This window comes from Sorex araneus, chromosome 4, assembly GCF_027595985.1.
Source record: "Sorex araneus isolate mSorAra2 chromosome 4, mSorAra2.pri, whole genome shotgun sequence".
NCBI classification, from domain to species: Eukaryota; Metazoa; Chordata; class Mammalia; order Eulipotyphla; family Soricidae; genus Sorex; species Sorex araneus.
Window position 1 is genome coordinate 184,500,370 of NC_073305.1, and position 27,511 is coordinate 184,527,880.

At 59.5% G+C, this 27,511-nt stretch overlaps 1 protein-coding gene across 3 annotated transcripts in view; it reads left to right on the forward strand.

Annotated features, from left to right (window-relative positions):
* Positions 1-27,292, forward strand: part of SNX9 (sorting nexin 9) — a 71,874-nt gene extending 44,582 nt beyond the window's left edge. For all 3 annotated transcript variants that reach the window (XM_055135390.1, XM_055135392.1, XM_055135391.1), the window contains 13 exons: positions 1,314-1,464; positions 4,664-4,748; positions 5,516-5,641; positions 5,726-5,843; positions 13,940-14,070; positions 17,055-17,158; positions 18,924-19,027; positions 20,626-20,703; positions 21,826-21,902; positions 23,120-23,209; positions 23,917-24,031; positions 24,504-24,595; positions 25,545-27,292. In XM_055135390.1, the coding sequence (XP_054991365.1) occupies positions 1,314-1,464; positions 4,664-4,748; positions 5,516-5,641; positions 5,726-5,843; positions 13,940-14,070; positions 17,055-17,158; positions 18,924-19,027; positions 20,626-20,703; positions 21,826-21,902; positions 23,120-23,209; positions 23,917-24,031; positions 24,504-24,595; positions 25,545-25,592 (1,319 nt within the window). In that variant the 3' untranslated portion in view covers positions 25,593-27,292. The remainder of the gene's footprint in view (positions 1-1,313; positions 1,465-4,663; positions 4,749-5,515; positions 5,642-5,725; positions 5,844-13,939; positions 14,071-17,054; positions 17,159-18,923; positions 19,028-20,625; positions 20,704-21,825; positions 21,903-23,119; positions 23,210-23,916; positions 24,032-24,503; positions 24,596-25,544) is intronic.
* Positions 27,293-27,511: the final 219 nt, after the last annotated feature.

Here is a 27,511-nt window from a genome sequence, read left to right on the forward strand (position 1 = left end):
TGTCCAGCCGGAAGCTGAATTCCCAAGTGTCGGAGGCAGCCGTGGGCACTGTTACCCAGGGTCCCTGAGGCCCAGGAGGCGAGGGGCAGGCAGCTGACTCAGTGGCCCTCTGTGCCCTGGGAGGGCAGCGGGCCTGGGCGTGCAGGCCCCCCTGCAGGGCTCCTACCCCACCTTTCAACCCCTCCCCCACTCGGTCTTCCTGCCCTGCCGGGGGTCTCCCCTCTCCCTGCTCCCCAACTCCCGCCCCCCCCCCAGGCCCTGTCTGGAAGTTCTGCTCTCTGGAGGGGAAGTGGCAGGACAGACCCTCATTATCAGCACATCTCAGGGGCGTCAAGGGTGTGTGTGGCCGGTGAAAGGACGTGAGAAGCTAGGGGTGGGGGCCGGAGCGACAGCACAGGGGGGAGGGCGTTTGCCTTGCATGAGGCCGGCCCAGGTTCGATTCCCAGCATCCCATAGGGTCCCCCGAGCACCACCTGGAGTAATTGCTGAGTGCAGAGCCAGGAGTAACCCCTGTTCATTGCTGGGTGTGACCAAAAACAGCCAAAAAAAATTTTTTTTTTAATTAAAAATTTTATAAAACAAAAGCTCGGGGTTGCCCAGTGCTGTTCCCTGTCTAAGCTGGTCCCCGAAGCAGGAGTCGCACGAAGGGGCCGGGAGCCTCCTGGTACCGCCCTTCCCTTTGTCGCTTTCCTTCTGGGTCTATCTCCCAGCTTCTCCCGGGGCCTGCTTAGGGTACAGGCCCAGGGCTGGTCCTGCCCGACAGGAAGGGACCCACCCCCAGGACCTCTGCAGACTGAGGCTGAGTGAGGCCCAGGAGTCCACTGGCCGCCCCTTCCCAAGTGCTTTGGCGGCCGCTGGCTACTCTCACTCCTTTCGGGGGGGGGGGGGGCGGGCGGGGCCTCGTCCCCCTCCACGGCTCCCCCAGCAGCATCAAGGCTGGGGGCGTCCAGAGCTACACTGGTGGTGCTGGTTTGGGGAGGAGAGCCCGCAGTGATGGGGGTCAGGCTCGAGGCGTGTGCCGCTAGCCCCAAACTGTGTCCCCGGGCCCTGGGTGACCACTTCCCGTCTCCGTTTTCCCTCTTGCCCTGCCTGGTGCCCTTCAGTCCCTTGTTAGTACACCAAGTGCCCCCACCCCCCGTCCCCAGCTTCTGGCTTCAAGTGTCCAGTCCGCTTCTCTCCAAGCTGCTGCTCACTCCGGCCCCGGCCCGCACTGCCCCTTAGCTGTTGGGACGAGATAGCCGGCCGGTAGTCCCGGGGACAGCCCAGTCACTCCCGTTTGCTTATCTGCGCTTACTCTCTCTGCCCACGTCCAGCAACTGGGGACGACGATGACTGGGATGAAGACTGGGATGACCCCAAGTCGTCCTCCCCCTACTTCAAGGACACGGAGTCTGCGGATGCAGGGGGCGCCCAGCGGGGAAACAGCCGGCCGGGTGGTGCCTCCATGAAGCTGCCCCTGAACAAGTAGGTTGGGAGGTGGGGTGGCGGCCGGGGTCCCGTGGGTGCCTCATGATTCGGTCACTTTCACTTGACTCTTGGCACCGGAAGCTTGTTTTGCCGGGAGCCGTTTTCACGGGGAAGTGGGCGTCTGGTCCTGGTCCTGCCCCTGGCGGGGGACGATTTGATGCCAAGGTCCCAGGAATGCCCCGAGATGACCCTGCAGCGAGTCCATTCGAGTGGTCAGTGTCCAGGCACTGTGCGCGGTGGTGGGTGTGCGTCCCTGGTGGCCCCTGAGCTTGGGAGCAGGGAAGGCGGAGAGGTGGGCAGCTGCAGACTCCCGCAGCTGGCCAGAGGTGGGCACGTCCGGTTGAGGTTCCCTCGGACACTGCAGGCACAGCCCAGAGCACTGTTTGCCGCGAGAGCCCTGGAGAAGTCTGTAGTGACCCCCAGGCAGTGTGACGGAGACAGAATCCAGCGGTTTCCATGAGGCAGTTCAGGCTTCTTACAACAGTCCCAGTGGCAGGTGAAAGTCCAGCTTAGTCCCTGTGCTTTGCTGAGCATCACGGGGGCGGCAGAAACCACCGCCACCCCCGGACAATAAAACTGCATCCAGGGCAGAGGAGACCGTGCTGGGTTTGGCTCTGACCCGGCTCGACCCCCGGCACTGCACAGCCCCAGCGGTGGCCCTGCAGGCCCCCTGAGCACTGCCAGACCCCAGGCCCAGCAGCCCCACGGCCTGCCGCTGCCCCGTCCACAGCCCCTGGGAGTGACCCTGCAGCTGGACACTGCTTGGGAGGCCCACGAGGGTGAAAAGGGACTTTATTTTCCAAAATTGCTGATGGTTCTTCCTCTCCTCTGTGTTTTGGCTTTTGGGCCGCACTGGCTGTGCCCAGGTGTCACTCCTGGCAGGCTCGGGAGCGGACGGGCTGCGGGGTCAAGCCTGGGCTGGCCGCATGCACACAAACGCCCTCCGCGCTGTGCTGCCCCTGCGGCCCCCGTTTCTCTGTGTTTTAAGTGTGTGATTTAAGGCACACAAAGTGCTCTGTAAGACGCAGTGTTTGGTGGGTCTGGAAGGCCTGGTCGGGGCCGGCCTCGGTTCCCTTCAGGCTTTGAATTAGCACCAGGTGATTGTCACGAGTTCTGGCTCTGTCTGTCTTCCCCCAACCCCATCCCCCGGCACTGCCTGGGGGTCCCTAGACGATGCCTGGGGGGCTGAGTGGAGGACCCCCTAACTGTCTCTCCAGCCCTCAGTGGCGTGTCTTCAGCTACGCCCTTTCTGCCTCCCCGTGTCCCCGGCACAGTAGAAGGGGTCAGCGCCAGCTCTGCTCGTTCTCGAGGCCCGGCTGGAGACTCGGGCTCTAGGCATGTGACCCCCCTCCATAGAGCAGACCCCTCAGCCCCGCTTTGAGAGGGGAAGATGGCACTTCCCTGGCCGACCCCGGGGCGGGGGGTGACCGCTCAAACCCTGTCTAAAGTGAAGATTCTTCCTGCACTAACGTGTCGGGCCACGTGGATGCAGAGGGGACAGACCTGAGCCACCCATGGGCCTTTGTGCTTCTCTCCGAGGGCAGGAGCCTTCTGAGCGCCCGTGTTCTCGGCACCTTCTGATGGCGAGGTGACTCAGACGTAAGGCAGATGAGCAATTTACCTGTACTTACGAGCACTAACCAGTTTCACACGAGAGCCGTATTCTACCCGTGGAACATAAACCTGACACTAGGGAAAGCATGGAGGGGCCCCGGGGAGAGCACAGTGGGAGGGCACTTGCTCTGCGCACTCGAACCCAGGTTCCATCCCCAGCAAACCATACGGTCCCCCGAGGACCCCCAGGCGTGATTCCTGAGCATTGCCAGGTGTGGCCAGAAAAACTAAGAAGAAAAATAAAAGGGAAATTATCACTCCATCCTGATACGGTTTAAATAGTTTGCCTGGGCTTGGTGTTAAATGCATGCATCCTAGAAGTTTGCTGTGATCCATAAAATCACCAACACAAGTGCAAGATACCACCCCTGCTCAGAAGCTCCCAGTCTGGTCAGAGTTGAAGCCCCCTCCCCCCAGTTTTTCCATCAGCGTTCTCCACCAGAAGGGGAGGCGGGCTATTTAGCCAAAGTCGTCCAGGCCAGCTCCTTCATCAAGTATTTAGTGTATCCGCACGGCAGCTCAGGTGCCTGCTGTGACGTGAGTGAACGGGGCAGGTAAGCTCCGGAACTGGCCTAGCAAAAGTGCTCGGACTGTTGGGGAAATGCTTCGGGGCTATCGAGAATATTGTCCGAGAGATACTGTAATACTATAGCCAGTCTGCACTAGACGCTTCACACAGCATCTTTGTTTGCTTCCCGTGTCTGTGGAAGATCTGTCCTGTCGGCCCCCTCCTTCCCGCGGTGGGGCCTGACGCAGGTCACCGAGCCATGGACCTGCGTTGGAGCTGGAATTCAGGCCAGGCCGTCGGCTGGTCCCCCCTTGCCCGCTGCCAGCAGGGCTGTGGTGCAGGGGCTTGCGAGGAGCAGTGGGGAGCGGAGGTGCGGAATGCGGAGGGGACAGCCGCAGAGCGCCCCCCGGGCTGGGTGCCCAAGCGAGGTCGGAAGTGGGGCGCACAGTTTATCGGCGGATACACTCTTCCTGTGTGGGCATTTGGCTCCATGGGTGGTTTTTTTGCCCTGCTAGTTTATTCAGAAGACAGGACCGAGCCCCAGCCTGATTTTGCCGTCACGAAGGACAGCTCTTGGATTACACTTCCCCTCGCTGGGCCCCTCCTCGAGCTCGCCTGGGTGTTGAGCAGGTTCCTCCCGACGGGCTGCTAGGGCCTTGCCAGGGACGCTGGTCCCCTAGGCCTCTGGGGGCAGTTCTGTGTGGGAAGGTGCTTCTCTCCGGGCAGTGTCTTTGAGACAGAGGGGGCGTCACTCTCTCCTCCTGTGCCCCGGGCTCACTTTGTCACTGATCTTTGTGGGTGACAGAGTGTTGCGGGCCTGGGCAGGCAAACCGAGTGTCCTTAAATATCACACCTTCTGCAGGCAGACTCTCCCCCGCAGATAACGCCTAATGAAGTGGCCGATTGGCCACAGGACCATCTGATGACCTGGCGTTCCTTGCCACTTTCCTACCACCGGCTCGTCTGAAGGGCCGGGCAAGGCTTCAAGGGTTGCATTGAGGAAAGAAGCGTGGGGGACACTTGTGGCATTCCTGCGAGGGGAAGGGGACTCACGGCACTTCTCTCCATGCTCAGATTTCCTGGATTTGCAAAGCCTGGCACGGAACAGTATTTATTGGCCAAGCAACTAGCGAAACCCAAAGAGAAGATTCCCATCATTGTAAGTGCATTCGCATTCTCAGTGTTTGTTTCTGATTAAGCTGTTTATAATATCTCAAGCAAGAAAGGTATTAGTCATTTGGAAACTATTCTTAGACACATTGAATGTTACAAGTAACTGTCTTGTGTTGAATCTGCCTGGTTTTGTATTAGGTATTCTGGGTTTTTATTAATCTTTCAGACTCTGAGTAGTATATATTAGTTTAATCATTTCCCCCTGTGCCACACCTTGAAGCACCTTTTCCTTGCTCCTTATCGAGCAGCTCTGCATACTCAGCTGGTAAGCCCAGTTCAGATATGAGGGTTTCTCCCCACGGCAGTGTTGGCAGGAAAGGTGACTTCCCACCGTGGTGAGATCGGCTCCCGGTAAACGCGCCCCCTGGTCTGGACGAGGAGCTCCCAAACCAAGCCGTCTGCCAGGGCCGCGCTCAGACTGCCCACAGCAGCTCCATCATTGTGTCACACAAGCTCTTTGGCTTCACCCAAATTTTCACTGTTGGCAGATTTTTCTAGATGTTTTCAGGCAGCAGGTGCCTCACTGCATCATCTGGGAGCAGGACAGCTGGGCGCACGCTGTGCGGAGGGCCCGGGGTGGGGGGTGGGGGGTGGGAGGGGGTCAAAGTGAAGGAAGGATACCGGGGGCCGGAGCCCAGCGCTGCAGAGAGGGCGCCCCACCCCCCTCCCAGGGAGCCGGATGTGTCGTCCTGGGGAGAACTGCCACAGGGTTTGATGCCCCCTAACCGAGCCCCTGTCCCTGGCACGCGGCAGGTCGGAGACTACGGCCCCATGTGGGTCTACCCTACCTCGACGTTCGACTGTGTGGTGGCGGACCCCAAGAAGGGCTCCAAGATGTACGGGCTGAAGAGCTACATCGAGTACCAGCTCACGCCGACCGTGAGTACCGCCGGGCTGGGCCAGCCCCGGGCCTGCCTCCCGCGCAGCCGCCGCCATTCGGCCTCTCCCGCCCTTCTCTCGTAGAACACGAACCGCTCCGTCAACCACAGGTACAAGCACTTCGACTGGCTGTACGAGCGGCTCCTGGTGAAGTTCGGCTCCGCCATTCCCATCCCGTCTCTCCCGGACAAGCAGGTCACAGGTGCGTGTGTGACCCAGAGCCCGTCGGCACGGCGTTTGCCCAGTGGGCACTCTGGGTGCGGTGGCGGGCACTGGGCCTGTTTAGAGAGGCACGTTCCCCAGGCCCCGGGGAGATCAACTCTCATTTTTCTGAACGGGGCCCGTAGGAAACCTTTCGTAGATCAGGAGCACGCGCAGCATGTCCGTGTCCTCCCACGGCTGACCCTGGGCTTCAGTCACCTCGAGACGGACCCTCGCAGAGGGCCCCGCACAGCCTGGGCGCACAGCCCGGGCGCTCACAGTGTCACTGCCCTGGTTACGCGTTCCTGTAACTGTGGGGAATGACCCCGAGATGTAATGGACCCCCTGGCCTGCAGTGGACACGGAGATGTCACAAGGCCGGAGTTCAGACACTGAGTGTTCGTGTCGGATGGCATTCTTCACACTCGGGTGCTTCCCTGCAGCCTCTTGCCCAGGGGCCGTGTCTCCGCGTCCGGCTGGGGCCCTCGTGTTTTCATCCTCAGCCTCGCGGAGAGCTCGGAGCTCGAGTTCCCGACTCCGTCTGTGTGTCCTGGGGTGGAAGCTGGGAGGGACGCTGGGCTGCCCAGAGGAGCTTGGGAAGAGCCTGACCTGTAGCTGGAGCATTTGTCCGGTGATGGACGGGAGGGGCCAGCACAGGGTGGGAATGAAGGCACACCCGGGAAGCTTGGGTGAGGAGGAAACTCGGACCCGAGGCCAGCGACACCCCAGGGAGAAGAGATGCACAGTCAGTGAAGGGGGAGGGGCCGCAGGGGTCAGGAGTTTGGGGCAGCACCGAGACCCTCGTAGCCAGAGGGCAGAGGGCAAAGGGCAGGCCAGAGCACACGAGGCCCCAGGACCCCCGCCGCTCTTCCCGGCCCCTCCTGGTGGCGTCACCCCCATGCCCCGGCTGGGACAGGCACGCCCGGCCTTCCCATGCAAACTCCTCGGCACCTTCCACCTCGGGGCCTGATTGCTGTGTTCTGAAACGGTCTGCGACGGAGACTTGCTTTTCTGGGAGTGAGTTTGGTTCATGCTGTTTCCTGTGTTGTCACTCGAGCTGAGCTGCCTGGCCGGCCCCACCCCCTCCCCATGCCAGGAACTCCATGTCCGGTGAGGACCCCTTTGGCGTTCTGGGGTCCTGCCCCTGTGCTCGGGCATAGAAAGGGAGGGCCACCCCCACCCTTCTCCGAACCCCATACTCTCCGTCAGGGATGAACGAGGCCTCTCGGGGGCACGGGCCCGTCTGTCAGGTTCCACTGAGGCGTTTACTCTGCATCGGGCCCCGCGGGCTGCGTCTGGAGCAACGGGGAGTCCCTGTTCTCCTGTCTACCCTTTACCTTAAAAAAAAAATGCAACTACACGGGGGCTGGAGCAATAGCACAGTGGGTAGGGCGTTTGCATGCAGCCAACCTGGGTTCGATTCCCAGCATCCCGTATGGTCCCCTGAGCACCGCCAGGAGTAATTCCTGAGTGCAGAGCCAGGAGTAACCCCTGTGCATCGTCGGGTGTGACCCAAAAAGAAAAAAAAAAAAACAGCAGTGCAACTTGAGGCCGAAAGCCAGAGGCTGCGTAGAAGAGCGAGGACTCAGCCCTCAGGATGAAGAAACCGAGCTTTGAGCCCCAGCTGGGCCGGGCGCCGAGGAAGCGGACGGACACAGAAGCCTCTTTATTGGCGCTTCTCCCCGCGCCGCCTGCCCGCGGCCCCGACAAGGTCGGCATTATCTGCCCGTCCCCACACGCGGTGCCGGCACTGATGTCATGGCCCACCCGCTCCAGGAGACCCTCGCTGTCTCCCTCCTCCGGACCCTCCGGGACCTGCTGGCCAGTGCCGACCCAGCCCTGCCGCGGCTAGGCCAAGTGGGAGGTGGTGCTGCCGAGTGAGCCACGGTCGGCAGAGGGAAGGGGGCAAACTAGCCGCCTGGTCTCAGGCACACCCCAGTGCAGGGGCAGCGGGACCTGGCTCCCTGGAAAGTGCTCCGTGGCGGCAGGAGGCGCCATCGTACTCAGAGAAACTTGTGTGTGTTCACACTCAGCGTCTCTGGAGGGAAGCTCGGGCTGGGGTGTGTGGATCATCTTCATTAATGGAGAACCTGACAGCTCCCGAGGGCCCTGTTGGGGTGCAGAGCCCCCTCAGCCGCACCCCCTGGAGAGACCCCTCACCGCCCACTTTCTGGACATTTGCTCGGTTGTTTTGTTTTTGTTTGGGGGCCACACCTGGAGATCCTCAGGGGCTTCTCCCAGCTCTGTACTCAGGAATCTCTCCTGGTGAGGCTCAGGGGACCATATGGGATACCAGGGATCGAACCCAGGTGGGCTGCGTGCAAGGCAGTTGCCCTGCCCACTGTGCTATCTCTCTGCCCCCAGACGCTCCCTCTTCATTTCGCCTGTCCCAGTTCCAGCCTGCAGCAGTGGACGGTCCGCGTGTCTCTGCTTTTACCTTCTCCCGAGCTTCGGCACAAACCGGAGCATGCTGTTTGCTTCTGTGCCTCGCGTCTTTCCTCTCACTGGAAGCGTTTCCAGCGGCATCCACCTGGTGTGTCGCGGTGCCACTGACACTGCGGCATGTGGATGGTCTCATAGATGGTTTTCCTGTTCCCTCACTGAAGGACGTTTGGGTCTCCAGTTTGGGGCCGTTACAGATAAACCTGCTGTAAACTTCTGTGTGCAAGTCATCGTAAGCGCATCAGTTTTCCCTTCTCTTGGGTAGAGGAAAGTGGAAGGAGCGGAAAGACGGATGCACATGGTTGGTGTCGGTTTAATGTTTGAGAAATCGCCCATCTCGGGGCCAGGGATACGGCTCAGGGGCAGAGTGCTTGCCTCGAATCTGTGAGGCCCTGGGTTCAAACCCTGGCACCTGCAAGGCAGGGGGAGGGGCGGGGGCACCGTGCAGTTCCCAGGGGCACTGGATGGAAAGTCACCGGGGGCTCCACAACCTTTCTCCTTTCTCTGGGGGGAGCCTAAGGGGGCTCCCAGATAGTGCAGGAGGCCCAGCCACCCTTCCCAGCAGTTCTCAGCCGGCCAGCCTGACGGTTCAGTTCAGGGTCCCGGAGACAGGCCTGAGGACGTCCTGGCCTCCAGGGGCGCACTCGGCAGTGCTCAGGGGACTGTGCGGCACCAAGGAGCAAACAGGTCGGTCACACACAAGGCAGGCCCTCTCGCCCCGCCTGCCCCTTTCCTGGTTGCTCATATTATAACCTAACAGGGCTATGGTGTTATCTGGTCTTGGTTCTTGGTTCTGATCAGCGTATGGGGTGCCCAGGTCAGCCCCTTGCAATTTTTTTTTTTGATGACATGTCTGTTCGCCTCCTTTTTTTTTTTTTTTTGCTTTTTGGGGTCACACCTGGCGATGCTCAGGGGTTACTCCTGGCTCTGCACTCAGGAATCACTCCTGGCAGTGCTTGGGGAACCATATGGGATGCTGGGAATCGAACCTGGGTTGGCCGCGTGCAAGGCAAATGCCCTACCTGCTGTGCTATGGCTCCAGCCCCTCGCCTCCTTCTTTTTATTTTCTTTGGGGACACAACCAGTGGTGCTCAGGGATCACTCCTGGTGGTGCCTGGGGGACCAGATGGGATGCCAGGGATCAGACCCGGGCCAGCCACATGGGGTTCAAGCTTCACAACTCCCGGACAATCCAACTGCCATTCAGATCTCTTGCCCCTTTGTGTTACATGGTTTTCTTGTGTAATTTTCTGAATTCTTTACTCTGGAAACATTCTCTGTCAGACAATGTGTCTTACACGTGATGGAGATGTGGCTGTGTCCTCTCCGAGGTGCCTGTTGGACCCAGAAGCCTGTGGGTGTTGTCTTTGGGGACCTGCCTGGTGGTGCTGAGACGCTGTGCTCAGGAGTCACTCCTGGTGGTACTCGGGAGCTGCGGGCTGCTGAGGCCCAGGCCCAGGTGAGCCCTGCACAGTGGACTCTCCGCAGGCCCCCAGAGCTCCTCCCTGGAATAGGCCCTGTGTGTCTGCTGGTTCCGTCGTGGATGGCGCTGGAGGGGTCGTGACCGAGGGCAGTGGCGTTTCCTGCCGGCAGTTTTGTAGCTGTGGGTCTGACTGTGGCCTGCGATGTGTCCTGACCCTGGGAGACTGTAAGGCAGAGGCGTCGGTTCCCCCCCCCCCCCCCCCGGGGTAGCAGCCTGAGAAGATGCCCCTTTCTCTGCAAGTTCCCGCAGCCTTTATCACCATCACCGGGCTGTCCCTGTGGAGCACTTTTCCTTGAGGACTGCTCATACCACAGTTTCTCTTTGTGCATTTTTTTTTTTAATTGAGGAGTAGACGTTTTAGAGAAAAAAAATCAGCAGCCCTGAGGTCTTATTTTCTTCTCTGAAGGTCATCCTCACTGCTTCCTATGTGCGCAGTAGCCGTCTGAGCCTTGCGTGACTATGTGCACGCGTGTCTGAGCGCCTGGGGGCCGGGACCGGGGCTGCCGCCCCCACCTCGTCTCCTGTTTCAGCTCCGCCTGGAGGCTTTGCCTTGTTGGCCAGCTGGGGCCGGGGCTTCCGGTTCGTCGATGCTGAATCGTAGCATTGTGTGCCCTGCTGCAGCTGCTCCCCACCCCCACCTCAGAACCCCACCTGGAGCAGGGCCCTGGGGAGCCACGGCCAGGCGCAGGTACCGGCACAGCTGCTGTCAGGCCCGGGGGGGCGGAGAACGACTCCCACCACCCAGCCACAGTCCCATCCCAGAAGGGTCGTCACGGAGAGGGACTGATTTTGTTTTTAATTTCATTGACTTACCGTGAGATAGTTACAAGCTTTCATGTCTGAGTTACAATCTCACAATGATCAAACACCCATCCCTCCCCCAGTGCACATTCCCCACCACCAATATCCCCGGTATACCCCCCCTCTTCCCATCTTCCCTACCTCCATGGCAGACAATATTCCCCACACTCTCTCACTACTTTTGGGCATTATAGCTTGCAACACAGACACTGAGAGGTCACCATGTTTGGTCCATTATCTACTTCTGGCATGCATCTCCCATCCTGACTGGTTCCTCCAGCCATCATTTTCTTAGTGATCCCTTCTCTATTCCATATGCCTTCTCCCCTCCGCTCATGAAGCAGGCTTCCAGCTATGGGGCAGTCCCCCTGGCCCTTGTATCTACTGTCCTTGGGTGTCAACCTCATATTATGTTATTTTATACACGGAGAGGGACTTTGTTTCGTGGCCTTAGAAAGCTGCCTCGTGTTCTCCTGATGCTCAGGTTTCTACTTGTGAAGCAGAAATATCACGCGGGCGCTGCCTTTCAGGGGGAGGGTCCAAGCGTGGTCCTTTGCTTTACTGCACTAATTCTGTTTTCAGTTAACTTAGTTTAAAAAGCAAACGGAGAGAATGGCTACAGCCCTGAGTTACTTTCTATAAAACGGAGTCAAATATGAGCTCTGTGTTTGAACAGCCTTACCTGACACAGTGTCTGTGTACTGCAAGAGCCTCTATAGTACGTTCTGGCTGCCCCCTCAGCACACCCTCCTGCCCCCCACCAGCACACCCTCCTGCCCCCCACCAGCACACCCTCCTGCCCCCCACCAGCACACCCTCCTGCCCCCCACCAGCACACCCTCCCTGCCCCCACCAGCACACCCTCCTGCCCCCCAGCACACCCTCCTGCCCCCACAGCACACCCTCCCTCCCCCCACCAGCACACCCGCCTGCCCCCCAGCACATCCTCCTGCCCCCCAGCACATCCTCCTGCCCCCCAGCACACCCTCCTGCCCCCACAGCACACCCTCCCTCCCCCCACCAGCACACCCTCCCTGCCCCCCAGCACACCCTCCTGCCCCCCAGCACACCCTCCTGCCCCCACAGCACACCCTCCCTCCCCCCACCAGCACACCCTCCTGCCCCCAGCACATCCTCCTGCCCCCCAGCACATCCTCCTGCCCCCCAGCACACCCTCCTGCCCCCACAGCACACCCTCCCTCCCCCCCCAGCACACCCTCCTGCCCCCCAGCAACCCTCCTGCCCCCCAGCACATCCTCCTGCCCCCCAGCACACCCTCCTGCCCCCCAGCACACCCTCCCTGCCCCCACAGCACACCCTCCCTCCCCCCCCAGCACACCCTCCTGCCCCCCAGCACACCCTCCTGCCCCCCAGCACATCCTCCTGCCCCCCCAGCACATCCTCCTGCCCCCCAGCACACCCTCCTGCCCCCCAGCACACCCTCCTGCCCCCCAGCACACCCTCCTGCCCCCCAGCACATCCTCCTGCCCCCCAGCACACCCTCCTGCCCCCCAGCACACCCTCCCTGCCCCCACAGCACACCCTCCCTCCCCCCCCAGCACACCCTCCTGCCCCCCAGCACATCCTCCTGCCCCCCAGCACACCCTCCTGCCCCCCAGCACACCCTCCTGCCCCCCAGCACATCCTCCTGCCCCCCAGCACACCCTCCTGCCCCCCAGCACACCCTCCTGCCCCCACAGCACACCCTCCCTCCCCCCCAGCACACCCTCCTGCCCCCCAGCACATCCTCCTGCCCCCCAGCACACCCTCCTGCCCCCCAGCACACCCTCCTGCCCCCACAGCACACCCTCCCTCCCCCCACCAGCACACCCTCCCTGCCCCCACCAGCACACCCTCCTGCCTCCTGCCCCCCAGCACACCCTCCTGCCCCACAGCATACCCTCCTGCCCCCCCAGCACACCTTCACTACCTTCCATGGTGCACCCTCTTTCTTGGGCTTTGCGTGGCCACACAGGAACTTCATGATGCTAGCATATAATACTTTCCTATTGAAATAAGATTCATGTTTAAATGTGTTGAGTGCCACAGGGATCCTTGGAGAAAGCAACACTTTGATACTTCGCTTTTTCTCTTCACAATTTAAAAGCTTGTTAATTGGGAAATTCACTCTCATTGTTTTTTCCCATGGGTCTTCAAACAGGCACTGGGTGGCTTGTTTTGATTTTATTTTTTAATGTAGGAGTACTGCTATTTATTCAGCCATTGAATTAAGCTGATTGAATTGGGTATGAACTCCACATTACTTTTTTTTAACTTTTTTTTTAAATAAAATTTTAATTGAGAGGCTGGAGCAATAGCACATCAGGTAGGGCATTTGCCTTGCACACAGCTGACCCAGGTTTGATTCTCAGTATCCCACATGGTCCCCTGAGCACCGCCAGGAGCAATTCATGAATGCAGAGCCAGGAGTAACCCCTGTGCATCACCAGGTGTGACCCGAAAGGCAAAAAAAAATGTATATATATATATATATATTAAAATATTTTTAAATTGGATATCTATGAGATAGACCATTACAAAGTTGTTCATAATTGGGTTTCAATCATACAGTGATCTAGCACCCATCCCTCCACCACTGTCCTGTTTCCCTCCCACCATCCCCCACCCCAGCCTCCCTCTGTGGGAGACACTTTCCTTCTTGCTCTCTCCCTTCTTTTCCTGTCATGCTGTATGGTTTGCAGTACAGGTGCTAAAAGGTCATGGTGTTTGTTCAGGGCACTCAGTGTTTCTATGGGGACGGTAAGGCTGGAGTAGCTTTTCAATTGGGTGGCCGCTTTGGGGTGTGGGCATGACTGCCAAAGCTTCCAGAAGTCCAGGGAGGTGGGGGGAGGTAGCCCATCCCGACCCTGAGAAGGCCTGGAGATCTCAGTCACAAACCCGCATACCCGAATTTTCAGCAGATTCTATCTTGGTGAGGTCCGTCCTGAGACGGTGGAGTCAGGCCGGGGGTATGGCGGTGATTTTGGATTGTGGAAGCAAGTGACTGGGGGGGCTCTGCTTGGTCGGGCACAGGCCAGCCCGCCCCCCTCCAATTTACTCGGTCTGTTCAGCCATGCGTGGGTCCGAGCTGAACTGCGGCTTTTGATCTCTTTGTAGATTTGCTTCTGGGTCTCTGAAGCCAGGCTGGTGGTGGAGCTTACAGGGCTGTGCTGGCGTTGGTTCGTGGGGGGGACACCGGGGCTTCCAGGAGTGTTGGGAGTTGGCTTGTTTCCGATTTATAAAAACTACCCCGGGTTACTGCTAAGTAGACAGATCCTTCAAGAAGCCAGGAGCAAGAGAGGGCTGTCCAGTGGCAGTGCCGGTGACCCGTGCCTGGCCCACACCGTCCTCCCGCTGGCTCTGCCCTGCAGGTCGCTTCGAGGAGGAGTTTATCAAGATGCGGATGGAGCGGCTGCAGGCCTGGATGACCAGGATGTGTCGCCACCCGGTCATCTCTGAGAGCGAAGTGTTCCAGCAGTTCCTGAACTTCCGGGACGAGAAGGTGGGTCTTCGCGGGGGTCCCGTCACCCCACTTTGTCCTTCCAGGGGCTGTTTCTCGTCTCCCCCGAGCCTGTGGGGCGGTGCTTGCGGGATGGTTTCCCAGGTGGCCCGGGGACCGAGGGGAGTGACGGCTGAGGAATTCTCCCCACATGCTGCGGAGACAGCCCCGCACTGCCCTGGACATGGTCACAGCCTGATGGTTTGTCAGGGCCTGGTAGGGGGAGCCTGGGGCTTTAGACGCTCGCCTTGTGCGAGGGCAACCCAGGTTCGATCCCTGGCACCCCATGTGTTCCCCTGAGCCCTACCAGAAATGAACCTGGAGCACAGAGCCTGGAGTAAGCCCGATGGGCCTCCCCACCCACCCACTTCCACCTCCACACTCCTTCCCTCCTTCCCTCCCCCTGCAAAGAAAGAGCAGAGAAATGCTCTCTCTGATACCTTTGGAAATTACTCTCTCCTAATCAGCTTTGGGCTGGAGCGATAGCACAGCAGTAGGGCATTCGCCTTTCATGCAGCCGACCCGTGTTCGATTCCTCTGCCCCTCTCAGAGAGCCCGGCAAGCTACCCAGATTATCGTGCCCGCGTGGCAGAGCCCGGCAAGCTACCCGTGGTGTATTGGATATGCCAAAAACAGTAACAATAAGTCTCACATTGAGAGGCGTTACTGGTGCCCGCTCGAACAAATCGATGAGCAACGGAGCGACAGTGACAGTGACAGTGAATCAGCTTTGCCAAACGATGTATTGTACCTTCGTATTCTCTGAAGAGGTTTCCTCTCTCATAGCAAGTGCTGCATAGCCTAGAAAGCCGTCTAAAGAATGACAGCTGAAGTTGTTAGCTCAGGTACCAAGAGCAGATATGACTGCTACTGTGTTCCTGGAAAAAAGTTACGAGATTATTTTTGTGCTTACTGAGGTAACAGTGTTAGACACCTTGTTGCAGTGTGAGGAGGTTCACCTGCCCAGACCTTTGCCAACAGTGCGTTCCCAGTCTGCCAGGGGTCTGCAAGTACCGGGCCTTCCCCTCAGTTTCCGCTCGTGCCCACAGGTGGCGGACCCTCCTGACTGTTGGGGATCACCAGGAAGGGAAGTGGGGGCCATTCTGCAGCCTCTCCCTGCGCCCTGATTCTGTCTGAGATGGGCCCGGCCCTGGCAGCTGCTCTTGGCGCCTTTTGCTGTGGAGACAGATACTCCGCACGGCCGGCCATGCCGCTCTGAGGCGGTCCCAGCACTGCAAATCTGCGTTGCTAGTTTGTGGTTACAAAAACAGCGTAGAAGCCTCCACATTCGTTTCCTCCCCGGTTAAAATCCCACAGGAATTTAACATGGGCTTCCTTGGTTGACGTGCCAGGAATTTGATTAGCAAAACCCACCCAACTCCTAAAGGTTGGGTGGGTTTTTTTGGTTTTGTTCAGTTTGGGAATTTGAGCCACACCCGGCAGTACTTGGCTTACTCCTGGCTCTGTGCTCAGGGATCCCTCCTGGCGGGCATGGGGGACCCTTGGGGACCCAGGAGTCTAACCCACATCAGCTGCATGCAGGGCAAGAGCCTTCCCTGCCGTACTGCCGCTCCGGCCCCTAAAGTTGCATTCTGGCTAAATATGAAAACTCGAGCTATTGGTATTTTGATATAAAAAAGGGGGGATGGCAGAGAGACAGCTCAAAGACTGGGTGTTGCTTCGTAGCCGCCGGCCCCCAGCACTGATGGATGAGTCCCTAAGACACATGAAAGAAGCGAAGGAAGAGGTTGTAGGCAGGGCTCCCGGCTGAGCTGGGCTGTGCTTTGAACTCCCTCCGTGATCTTGGCCAGTTTCCTCACCCGCCAACAGCAGCGTAGCCCTCGACAGCACTCAGGACCCGGGTTGTGTGTTTCAGGGTCGCTGGACTAGATGCATGGCCATAGAAGTGCTGAAGATTCTACGGTGAAATCATAGAAACGTGTGGCTAGTGAGGTGCAGCTGTATACAAGACACTGAATGTGTATGTCAGCAATACATAGAAAAAGAGAATCTATAATCAGTGATTTACAATAGCATAAAAAATTGATCTCTAGGAACAAATACAAGTATACAAAAGTCAGTATGAAAAATGGACATGTTGTTGAGAGAAATAAAAGAAGCCCCCAAATAGAACTGCCGTTGCTGTGTTTCATGGAATAACAGAAGTGATGTTAGATGTAGAAAACTCGAAGAGCTAAAAATAGTCAAGACGGGGCTTGGTGACCCCCTGGGATGTGCAGGCCAGGAAACAGCTCAGCGCTTTGCCCACGGCCAGGCGGGGCTGGGCAGATGGGCCGTAAGAGAAGCGGGGCCACTCCCTGTGGGCTGCAGAGTGGGAAGTGTTTCCAGTGGGCAGCAGTCCAGGGGCTCACGCTGCCCCAGGAAGTGGTGGCAGAGAAGAGAGGCTCGGGGTCCCCATAGCGGGGGGCTGGGAGGTGACAGGACGGGGGACAGTGACACTGCAGGGCGCTGAATCGTTCCTTTCTAGGTCTTGGTGGCGGGTCAGACTTTTCTGTGGGGGTCCCAGGAGAGAGCCTGACCTGTCCTAAGGGGGGTCCCAGGAGAGAGCCCGGCGGGTCCTGTAAGGGTCCCAAGAGAGAGCCAGCCTATCCTGTGGGGGTCAGGAGAGAGCCCCGTGTGTCCTGTGGGGGTCCCAGGAGAGAGCCCGTGTGTCCTGTGGGGGTCCAAGGAGGGAGCCAGCCTGTCCTGTGGGGGTCCTAGCAGACAGCGCCCCTAGCCCGTGACACAGCTCTGCTGTCCATGTGAGCCCCATCAGGCACAGCCTGGGCCTGCTGTGGGTGCTGTGTTCTAGCCCGTCCTGGTTCCTGACCTGGTTCTGACAGGTCTTTGTCAGAACCCGGGGACCGTGCTTCACCCGCTGTGGGAGAGGAGACACACCCTCAGCTGTCCCGGGAAGGGCTGGGGCGGGCGACCTGAGGGGCGGGTCGGACCGAGTCCTGCCTGCTCACCCTCGTCTTCCTTTGCAGGAGTGGAAGACAGGCAAGCGGAAGGCTGAGAAAGACGAGCTGGTGGGCGTCATGGTCTTCTCTACCATGGAACCAGAGGCGCCAGACTTGGACTTGATCGAAATGTGAGAGGACAGGCCCCGCGCGGCTCCCTTTCACGGGGCGGGGGTGGGGCTGGAATCGCAGTGGGCACAGGACACAGGGTCAGCTGTCCAGGAAAGCGGGAAAGCCACGTGTGCATGTGTGTACGTGTATTTGCACGTATGTGTGCATGTGTGTGTGTATGCATGCATGTGTGTGTTCATGTGCACGCACACTCCAGCCCCAGCTGTCCAGGAAAGCAGGAAAGCCACGTGTGCATGTGTGTACGTGTATTTGCACATATGGGTGCATGTGTGTGTGTGCGTGTATGCATGCATGTGTGTGTTCATGTGCACGCACACTCCAGCCCCAGCTGTCCAGGAAAGCAGGAAAGCCACGTGTGCATGTGTGTACGTGTATTTGCACGTATGTGTGCATACGTGTGTGTGTGTGTGTGTGTGTGTGTGTATGCATGCATGTGTGTGTTCATGTGCACGCACACTCGGCCCCAGCCTGAACACCCTTTCCCTTGGCTGGGGCAGGCAGTGTTCCCAGGAGAGGGTGGTGAGCGTCCCAGAGCGACACCTCCGAGTGGTCTCGAGAGGAAGCTCGCAGCACCTTGAGCAGAGCCTCTGTTGCTGTGGCGCTGGGGGTGGTTGTTTTGGTGGGGGCGGGTAGGGCGCCACCCAGCGGTGTTGAGGGGTATCCGTGGCTCAGCGCCTCCCCCCTGTACTATCTCCCTGGCCCTTATTTTGTTTGTGATACTGATTTTTATCATGTGATTTTATATATATGTATAGTCTTGGTTGGAAATTTGGAATGGTTGTAATTCCTATGTAATGACTAATAGAAATTTGGGGTCTATTTTATTTTGAGACATTTTTCTTAGCATAAAATCAGTATTTTTGTGTTACCAATTAACAGCAATGAAAAACATTAAAAAGGAAGGAAGGGCAGAAGATAAAAATAAGTAACAGTGGGCAGATAAAAAGATCTCTTGACCGAGAGAGAAAGTCCGTGTTAGTATGTTGGTTACTGGCCACAGAACCATCTTCTGATCTTGCGTACCACGAGCGGGAACTCTGTCCACACACAAGTGGCTTCACACGACAGTCTTGATGCTGTGGTCTGGTTTTGTGTTTGGACGCTGTGTTGGGATGAGTTTCCCAGGTTGCTAAGTGGCTTTCTCACACCACGCGCTGCGGCATTCACCAGCTGTGCGCAGGCCTGTTCCCTGACCGGGCGGGGAAAGCTCCGCGTGTGATTGTTGCAGGGGGTTGCGGTGGTCCCCGACCGAGTCTCCCTGAGCCGTCCTAGAGGTGGTGGTTGAGTCACGTTAGAAATACTGTGGTTGGCAACACCTAACCAGAGAGAGAGAACAAAAGGGAATTCCCTGCCATAGTGGCAGGGTGGGGTGGGGGGAGACGGGACTGGGAAGGGGGCGTGGGATGTTGGGTTTACTGGTGGTGGAGAATGGGCACTGGTGAAGGGATGGGTTATCAAACTTTGTAAGGGAGAAACATGAGCACAAAAATGTATAAATCTGTAACTGTACCCTCACGTTGACTCACTAATTAAAAATAAACTATTAATAAAAAAAAAAAAAAAGAAAAGAAATACTGTGGTTGGAATTGACATGGAACTGGGGGAGGGGCAGCTGAGTCAGAGCTGGGGGCAGTCGGGAAGGGGCTCTTCGCATGGAACCTGTGTCAGGAGTCACGGGCCGTGGCCTGTTCCGGGAAAGCAAGAGCAGGATCCCTCCCCTCCCCCCTGCACGCCCGTCTCACGCCCCCCTGTGTGTGTTCGCAGAGAGCAGAAGTGCGACGCCGTGGGCAAGTTCACCAAGGCCATGGACGACGGCGTGAAGGAGCTGCTGACCGTGGGCCAGGAGCACTGGAAGCGCTGCACAGGGCGTGAGTGGGGCGGGGACGGGCTCCTCTGCCCGCTGGGCGTAGGTGCGGCCTCCGCACGGACCGTGGGAACAGTGATGGCCACTGCCCTCCCAGGAACCCGCTCCAGTGAGCTTGTGCCGTCCCAGGGGCCGGGGCTCGGGCACCTCTGGGGACCCCTCCCCCATGTAGAACACGCTTGTGGTCATCCTCAGCCCTCGAGCTGACCGTCAGTCTGGGCCTTGGTACAGCGCTGCTCACTGGACCCAGCCCTGCTTATCAGGGTGTGGCCAGAAAACCGGTCCCAGCTGCCCCTGCTCAGGGGTTACTGGGCAATTCCCCGCCCGTCCCACCCTGTCCCCACCTGCCCCTGACTGCCTGCTTGCTTCCTTCATTTATTTATTTATTTATTGCTTTTTTTTGGTTTGGGGTTTTTGGCGGGGGAAAGCGGTGTTTTTTGGGCCACACCCAGCTGTGCTCAGGGATCACTCTGGCATGGCTCTGGGGACCCTCTGAGGTGCCAGGGATGGAACCCAGGCTGGCCACTGCAAGGCCAGTGTCCTGCCCATGAGACCATTGCTCCAGCCCTACCCACCCCCACTCAGAACCTTTGTTACCATAAAGGTTATGATAACATATCATTATCATCAGACCAGGAAGGAGTGTACGTGTTTCTTGTGTGGGGGGAAAGAGGTAGCCATGGAAATGAAACATAACGGGAATGACCAGGAAGCGAAGGTGGGGGCTGGAGCCGGAGCAGGAGGGAGGCTCGGGGGTCACCTGCTGTGCTCCCAGCGCCGCAGGCGGTCCTGGGTACAGTCAGGGCAAGCCCTGAGGCGGCCAGCGCCCCCTCCAAAAAATGAAGAAGCTGGAGGCGGGAGAATGCGCCGGGCCCGAGGTCACAGCTTCCTGCTCCGGGCGTGCCTGGCCTTGCTGGTGGCCCAGCCGCCGACGAGCCTTTCACGGCCCTCGAGCTGCCGTGCCAGCGCCCAGCTTCCGGTAGAAACCTCCCGCCTGTGAGGTCAGCAGCCCGGGGGACAGGCCCCAGGGAGAGGCGGCTCCTGGCCCGAGGACACACAGCCCGGAGCGGTGCTGGGGAGCACAGTCCACTCGGATGCCTCGCTCCGTCCTGTCCACCACGCCTTGTTGTTCCATTATTCTTGGTGGTTCCTGGAACATTCCCACCTCTAGGCGGGACAGTGAGAGCTGTCCCTTCCGGAGTACTTAGCCGAAGGCTGGGCACAGCCAGCAGCCTTAGTCTTTAAAGTTTCTTTTCATTTGCTTTGTTTTGTTTTGGGTCACACCCAGCAGTGCTCAGGGGTTACTCCTGGCTCTGCCCTCAGGAATCACTCCTGGTGGTGCTCCGGGGACCCTGTGAGATGCCGGGGACTGAACCCAGGCTGACTTCGTGCAAGGCAAACTCCCTCCCCCACCCCCCGCTGTACTATCCCTTGGGCCCCCACAAAGAGCCAGTGTTAGAGAGAATCCTTCTCCTGAGAACACCTGGGGCGACCCTGGGACACGAGAGCCTGGGGACGCAGGCTGACCTGGCCCTCCCGCCGGAGGTGTTGCTTGCTCCTTTCTGCGCAGACTGACTAACCGTGCCCTTCCCCTTCTCCCAGCCTTGCCCAAGGAGTACCAGAAGATCGGGAAGGCCCTGCAGAGCCTGGCCGCCGTGTTCAGCACCAGCGGCTACCAAGGTGCGTCTTTCTCCGTTCTCTGGGCCCGCAGACCGAGGCGTTTCCATCTCCTCTCCGCCAGACCCCGGGGTCCAGCCGGCCCAGACTGCCTGTCCCCGTGTCAGACCGTGCTAAGGTCGCGGCACAGGAGTCTGTCACCGGCCCCTAGCCCAGAGGGAAGTCTGCACGGCGGGCACAGCCGGCATTGCCCCGCTGGGTGGCGGGGTGGTCAGGCCGCGTCTGTCCCTGTGGTGCCCCGTTCCCAGGGAGCCGCGCACTCCGTGCCCGTCCCGAGTGTGCAGGGATGAGGGGCCCTCTCTGGGCTCCCGCAGGGCCGGTTCTCACCATGGGCAGCGTCTCGGCTCCGTCTGTCACCCCGACCTGGCGCTGCAGGTGACCGGGCCGCAGCGGGGGTGTCGGCCTGGAGCCGGGAGTCGTGTTCGAGTCCCCTCGGCCTTGCGGGATGTGGCATCTGGTGCCTCGGCCAGGAGAGGAAACATGGGGCGCAAATTCAGATGGGGCCCCCGGCCAGCGGCCCTTGCGGGGAATCGGCAGTGGGGGGCAGGCCAAGGCCCCTTCAGCTCCTCCTTCCCCTCACTTAGGTGACTGTCCCACCCCACGTGCCGCAGCCACGGGGGCACAACTGCTGTCAGGGGCCCATGCAGTCGGCCAGCGGGCAGGGCGCCCGCCCTGCACACAGCTCCCCCAAGTTCAGTCCCGGCATCTCAGAGTCCCCCGGGCACCGCCAGAATGGTCCCTGAGCACAGAGCCAGGATTCAGCCCTGAGCACCGCTGGGTGTGGCCCCAAACCAGAGAAGCCACAGCCTGGTCTCGGGCATGCCGCCGGGTTGTCCCGTCCTTTGGGGAGTCTTCCTTGGTGATGGAGTGGGCAGGAGGGGGAGGCTGGCCGGCCTCAATGGACAGGGCTTGGCAGTGCTCTGGCACTTTCTTTAACGGCCTTGTTCACAGTTGGAGGGATGAGCGGCTGGCCAGCCTCCTCTCCCCTGCACGCGCGGCTGCCCGCCTGACACTTGGCGTTCCTGGCAGCTCCAGGAGGGCTGGGGAGGGGTCTCGGGGCCCTGAGCCCTCTGCCCATCCCGGGGAAACGTGCTTTCAAGTCCCGTGTCCTGGAATGCCTTTCAGGTGAGACAGACCTCAACGACGCGCTCACCGAGGCGGGCAAGACCTACGAGGAGATCGCCACCCTCGTGGCGGAGCAGGTACCGGCCCGGGAGTCGCCCCCTCAACCCCCACCCCACCTACAGCCCCTTTCTGTTCCCAGTCTCACTTCCTTGTGTTTGGCAACAGTGTTTCCTGGGTTACACTGGGGTGATGGAAACTTTCCCGAGAACCCTAAGGGAGGGCCGAGGGGGTCTCCCTGGGGCACTGTCTCCCAGTGCTGCGCTGCCCGCCCTCAGCTCTATAGTACTGGACTTAGGATGAGGGAAGAGTCTGAGTCGGGGCCATTGAGGCCGTGGGGCAGGAATCCCTTCAGCCCGTCCTTGCGCCTCCGGGGCCCCTCCCCACGGACTCTCACCCCTGGTAGGGGGGTCGGCTGCCCCCTCCCGCGCCCCCTCCCCCCAGGATCTGGGCTCAGACCCTGCTACCCCACCAGTCCCCAGGCGGAGCCTTTGTCGGACTCGGAGCCCACCCGGTTCCCTTCACGGCGGCAGTAGCTCCCTGGTGCGCTGGGGAGGGAGCTGGTCGGGTGCTCCCAGCCCTGAGGCATGTTCCTGTGGGGTTCGTCTGTCTGTCTGGGGGCCATATCCGGTCATGTTCAGGGACTCCTGAGCACCGTTGCCCCCGCCCTGTGCTCCGGGATTCCTCCTGACAGGGACCAGAGACCATCTGGGGTGCTGGGGATTGAACCCAGGTCCGCCCTGTGCAAGGCAGACTTCCGGTTCGCTGTACCACCGTGCCGCCCCTCGAAGCCCAGGGTTTTTTATTTTTAATTTCTTCAGATTGTTCTCTTTGGTGGTTTCTGGCCGTGGCTCCGAGGGCCGTTGGAAACGATGGTTTGGATTAGGGGCTGAGGGTGGACCGCAGGAGCTGGGCTGGCCTCTGTGGGCTGTGTGTGTCCAGGCCTGCTTTCAGAGCTGCCGGAACTACGCTCAGAAAGCGGGGAAGGTGCAGGTCATCACTGGCAGCGATGACCAGTGTTTTACTGCACCTGAGGGGAGACGCTGACCGCCAGCGTGTGGTGTGGGCCTCGAGTTCCTGCTCGTCTCGTCAGCCAAAGGGTGGCAGTCGGCACCCAGCCCTCACAGCCCCCCAGAGAGTGGGGGCCGGAAGCCGGGCCGAGTGCCCATGTCTCCCCTTAATTGCGCTTTCCCCGTGGCTGGGCTCAGGGAGGCCGCGAATGTTTCCACGCCTTCGTTTCTCCTCGTTGTCTGAGCGAGCCCGCCTGCCGCTCACAGCCGCCCCCTCTCTCCCGCAGCCCAAGAAGGACCTGCACTTCCTGATGGAGTGTAACCACGAGTACAAGGGCTTCCTCGGCTGCTTCCCCGACATCATCGGCACTCACAAGGTAACGCGCCCGGGAGGGCCGCTGAAGGCCCGTGGGCGGGTGGGACGGAGCCCCCAGAGCTAGGCTCTGTCGGGAAGCACTGGAGGGTCAGCCGGGACCAGCTCCCAGACTCCGCAGGCCAGGGTTGTGCCTCTCAGCACAGTGAGGTTGGGGAGAGGGTTTGCTTTGTTCTTGGGGGAGGGGGCTGGGGCCATGCACAGCAGTGCTCAGGGGCTCCTCTGGGCTCTGTGCTCGAGGGTCACAGCCGGTCGGGCCCAGGGGATTGTGAGGGGCAAGGTCTTGGAGCCCAGCCCCCCACATGCGAAGCCCGTGCTTCAGTCTCTCCGGCTCCCTCCAGTCCAGTCCGGCAGCCGTGTTGTGTGACCGGGAACCTCCGGTCACAGCAGGTTCCGTGTCGGAGACTCCAATGACTGTTTCCCTGTTTGGTGGCACACATGTGGCAGAGCATGTTTGCATTGCTTCCTTCTTAGCTGACAGCTGAGGGCCAGAGAGATAGTCCAGCGGGGAGACGCTTGCCTTGCACACGGCCAGCCCAGGCTCCATCCCCGGCGCCTCTGAGCCCTCCAGGAGCGATCCCTGAGTGCAGAGCCAGGAGTCAGCCCTGGGCGATGGGGCTGCGGCCCAGGAACCAAACATAAACACATAAACACAAACCAGCAGCTGATCCTTCTAGCTGGGCTTAACCTCGCTGCGTGTCGCACTCACAGGGAGCCATCGAGAAGGTGAAGGAAAGTGACAAGCTGGTGGCCACGAGTAAGATCACCCCCCAGGAGAAGCAGAACATGGTGAAGCGCGTGGGTACCATGTCCTACGCACTGCAGGGTGAGTGAGTGCAGGGGGTCATGGACGTCGGCTGCTCGCTTGCTCGGGCACGTTCCCCACATCAGCGTGATCCATCCTGTGCGTACGTGGAGACCTCCCCGCAGTGCCATGGGGTCCCGGCGCCCAGAGCTGCCTGGCTGGCGCACAGCCTTAGGGCAGGACGTGGCTGCCTGCAGAGACGGCCCGTGGACAGGCGCTGTCACTGCCCAGGAGGTGGCCCTTTGGGCTGGAGTGATAGCACAGCGGGTCGGGCGTTTGCCTTGCATATGGCTGACTCGGGTTCGATTCTCAGCATCCCACATGGTCCCCTGAGCCCCACCAGATCCCTGTGCATCGCTGGGTGTGCCCCTTTACTTCGGGCGTCAATCACTCCAGCGAAAGCCCACCAGCACCGGTCCAGACTGAGCAGGGAAGCGGGGCTGGCCCCGGGGTCTCCGCCCGCGCCTGATTGGTGTCTTGGTTTGGGTTGCAGCCGAGATGAACCACTTCCACAGCAACCGGATCTACGACTACAACAGCGTCATCCGCCTCTACCTGGAGCAGCAGGTGCACTTCTACGAGACGGTGAGCAGAGCCCGGGGGAACAGCAGCCGCGCGGGAGGGCGGACACCTGTTTGGTTTGGGGCCACACCCGGCAGTGCTCGGGGCGTATTCCTGGCTCTGTGCTCAGGGGCCCTCGGAGATGCCGGGGATCCGGCCTGGGTCACCACGTGCACGGCCAGCACCCTCCCCACGCAGTGTCGCCCCCGCCCTGGCTCGGGCGTGAGCTCTCCCCACACCTGCCTTCTCCTCCTCACGCCCCTGGGTTCTTCCCAGGAAGGAGCACGGGGGCTAGTGCAGGGGCTCCCAGGAGCCCTGCCCCGCACGGGGATGCTGGGCACAGTGACCTCGCCCTGCCTGGGGCCCCCAGCTGCGCCCAGAGCCCGGCACGGCGGGGAGCCCCACCGCCATCTCTGCGGGAGCTAGGGCCCAGAGGCCTCAGCGGCGTCTCGGGGAGAAACCAAAAGACGTCACAGGACCCGTAACTGTCTCCAGAAAGTCCTCGTGTCCGCTTCTCCCCCTGTGCCAGGGGCTCTGCTGGGGCCAGCCCGTCCTGGACTAGCGACAGCCCCGCCGTCTGTGCCCGGTGTCAGGGCAAGCCCTGTGCATGACCAGGCGTCCCCTCACGCACGCCAGGGACAGGCGGGCCCTCGCGGCCACACACAGACCCAGGCGCAGTGTCTGAGACGAGTCTCCTGCCGAGCTCCGCGCGAGACATTGTCCCCCTTGGGGTCTGGGCTCCTGGGCTCCCGGCACCACGGTCACTGCTGCCGTGTGGCCTCCTGGCGCACTCCAGAGCCGCAGGTCACGCTGGTTCTCTGAGGCCAAACTCGGGGGCCGCCTCGGGCCCCTGAAAATGCTGCTCCGTGAGGCAGGTCTCGGGCGCAGTGCAGCCTGCGCATGGGTGACCGCGTCACTGGGGGCACACAGCTGGCGGCGGTCCCCGGACTCACGTTCGCTCTCTCATCCGCAGATAGCGGAGAAGCTGAGGCAGGCCCTCGGCCGCTTCCCGGTGATGTGAGCGGGAGCCCTCGGACCCGGGGCCACTCAGCCCGTCTCCAGGAAGAACAGGACAGCAGAGCCATCCTCGGGGATGGCCCGACTGCTGCCTCTGCTCTCGGGCCTGCAGCGTGGACCGAGGAGGGTGGTCTGTCCCTTCCCGTCTGTCGGCGAAGCCAGTGGAAATGGTCTATTTTCGGAAAGTCCTTCATGTTACCCAAATTCTTGGTGGAAAATTAAGGGTTTCCCCCACTGATATTTTACATAAATCGGTAATTTATACGTTACCCCGATCTCTCAGTTCTTACCCAACGTCAGATAGTTACTAATTGCTTCGGTAAAGGTATGAACTCTGCCGGAATAAGCAGCCGCGTATGTTTGTATATTTTTATAACTTCCCCCGCCCTCCGGGCTGCCTGTCGGCTGGGAGCGCCTGCCCCCTGGCCCTAACACATCTCTGACACAAGTGCTTACAAACGTGTGGGGCCAGGAACCGGGGCCCTCCGGCGTGCGCCCCGAGCTGAGATGCAGTGACCACCTCTCCGGGTCACATAACCTGGGAGTACTCTGTCACCCTGCTCGGTGCCTGAGGAAAAGGAGGGTGAAACCCCTCAGGATTGTGGCCTCTCCCGGGCTCCCAGACCCCCTGCGCCTCCCCGTCCCCTGGTCTCGGGCACCAACACTCACTTAGCACTCGGACCTGGAAACTGCACGAGGGCGTGATGCCAGTGCCCCGGGTGTGCAGGGTGCTGGTCAGTACCCCGCTCACCCTGTGCACTGCCCCTCCTCTCCCCGCTCAGTGGGAAGCTGTGGGCAGATGTGTGGGGCCGCCTGACTGGGCAGGGCCCAGCTATTCTTGAAGACAGAGCGCAGCAGCGAGTACCTCAGTGAGTGCCTCAGTGAGTACCTTAGTATCTCAGTGAGTGCCTCAGGAGTACCCTAGTGAGTACCTCAGTGAGTACCCTAGTGAGTACCTCAGTGAGTGCCTCAGTGAGTACCTTAGTATCTCCGTGAGTGCCTCAGGAGTACCCTGGTGAGTGCCTCAGTGAGTACCGCAGTATCTCTGTGAGTGCCTCAGTGAGTACCTTAGTACCTCAGTGAGTGCTTCAGTAAGTACCTTAGTGAGTGCCTCAGTGAGTACTTCAGTGAGTTCCTCAGTGAGCGCTCCAGCAAGTGCCTCAATGAGTACTTTTTTGAGTCCTCCAGGAGTGCTTCAGTAAGTACCTCAGTGAGAGCTTCAACGAGTTCTTCAGTACTTGAGGGAGTGCTTCTGGGAGTGGCACAAAGCAAAAGCGAGTCCTGACCGGTCCTGTCAGCTTTGCACCAACCCACACAGACCATGTCTGCCCCATCTCCCACCCTCTCCACAGCGGCCTTAAACTCTCTCACTGCTTGCCACCGAAGAACTACATTGTAGAAAATGGGAAGTTTGGGCCAGCACCAATAAAATGAAACCAAAAAAACAGGAAATCAAATGAATATGAGAACATCCTGTTCTTCACGCTCACGGGTTTTTGTTAATGTTTTATAAGTAATTTTCCCTACTTGATTTTTCTTTTATAAAATCTCATAGAAAGTGTTTATGATACAGCCATTTAATATATGTACAAATTGTAAAGAATATGTATAAATGTTTTACACAAATATAAGCATGGAGAAGCCAACATATAAATTGTTTAAAAAAAACTGTACAGTAAATTCTCAAAGCACTTTTTCAAAACACTTCTCGGAGTTTTTGTGTGATTTCTTTCTTTTTTTTTGACCATTGCTTCTTACTGCCAGCTGCTGAAAATAAATAATAAAATGTCCCCCCAAATTCAACCCCTGAGTGTCCAGAGTGATAGCACAGCAGGTAGGACATTTGCCTTGCACACAGCTGACCCAGGTTCGATACCCGGCACCCCATAGGGTCCCCAAGCCCTTCAAGAACGGTCCCCCGAG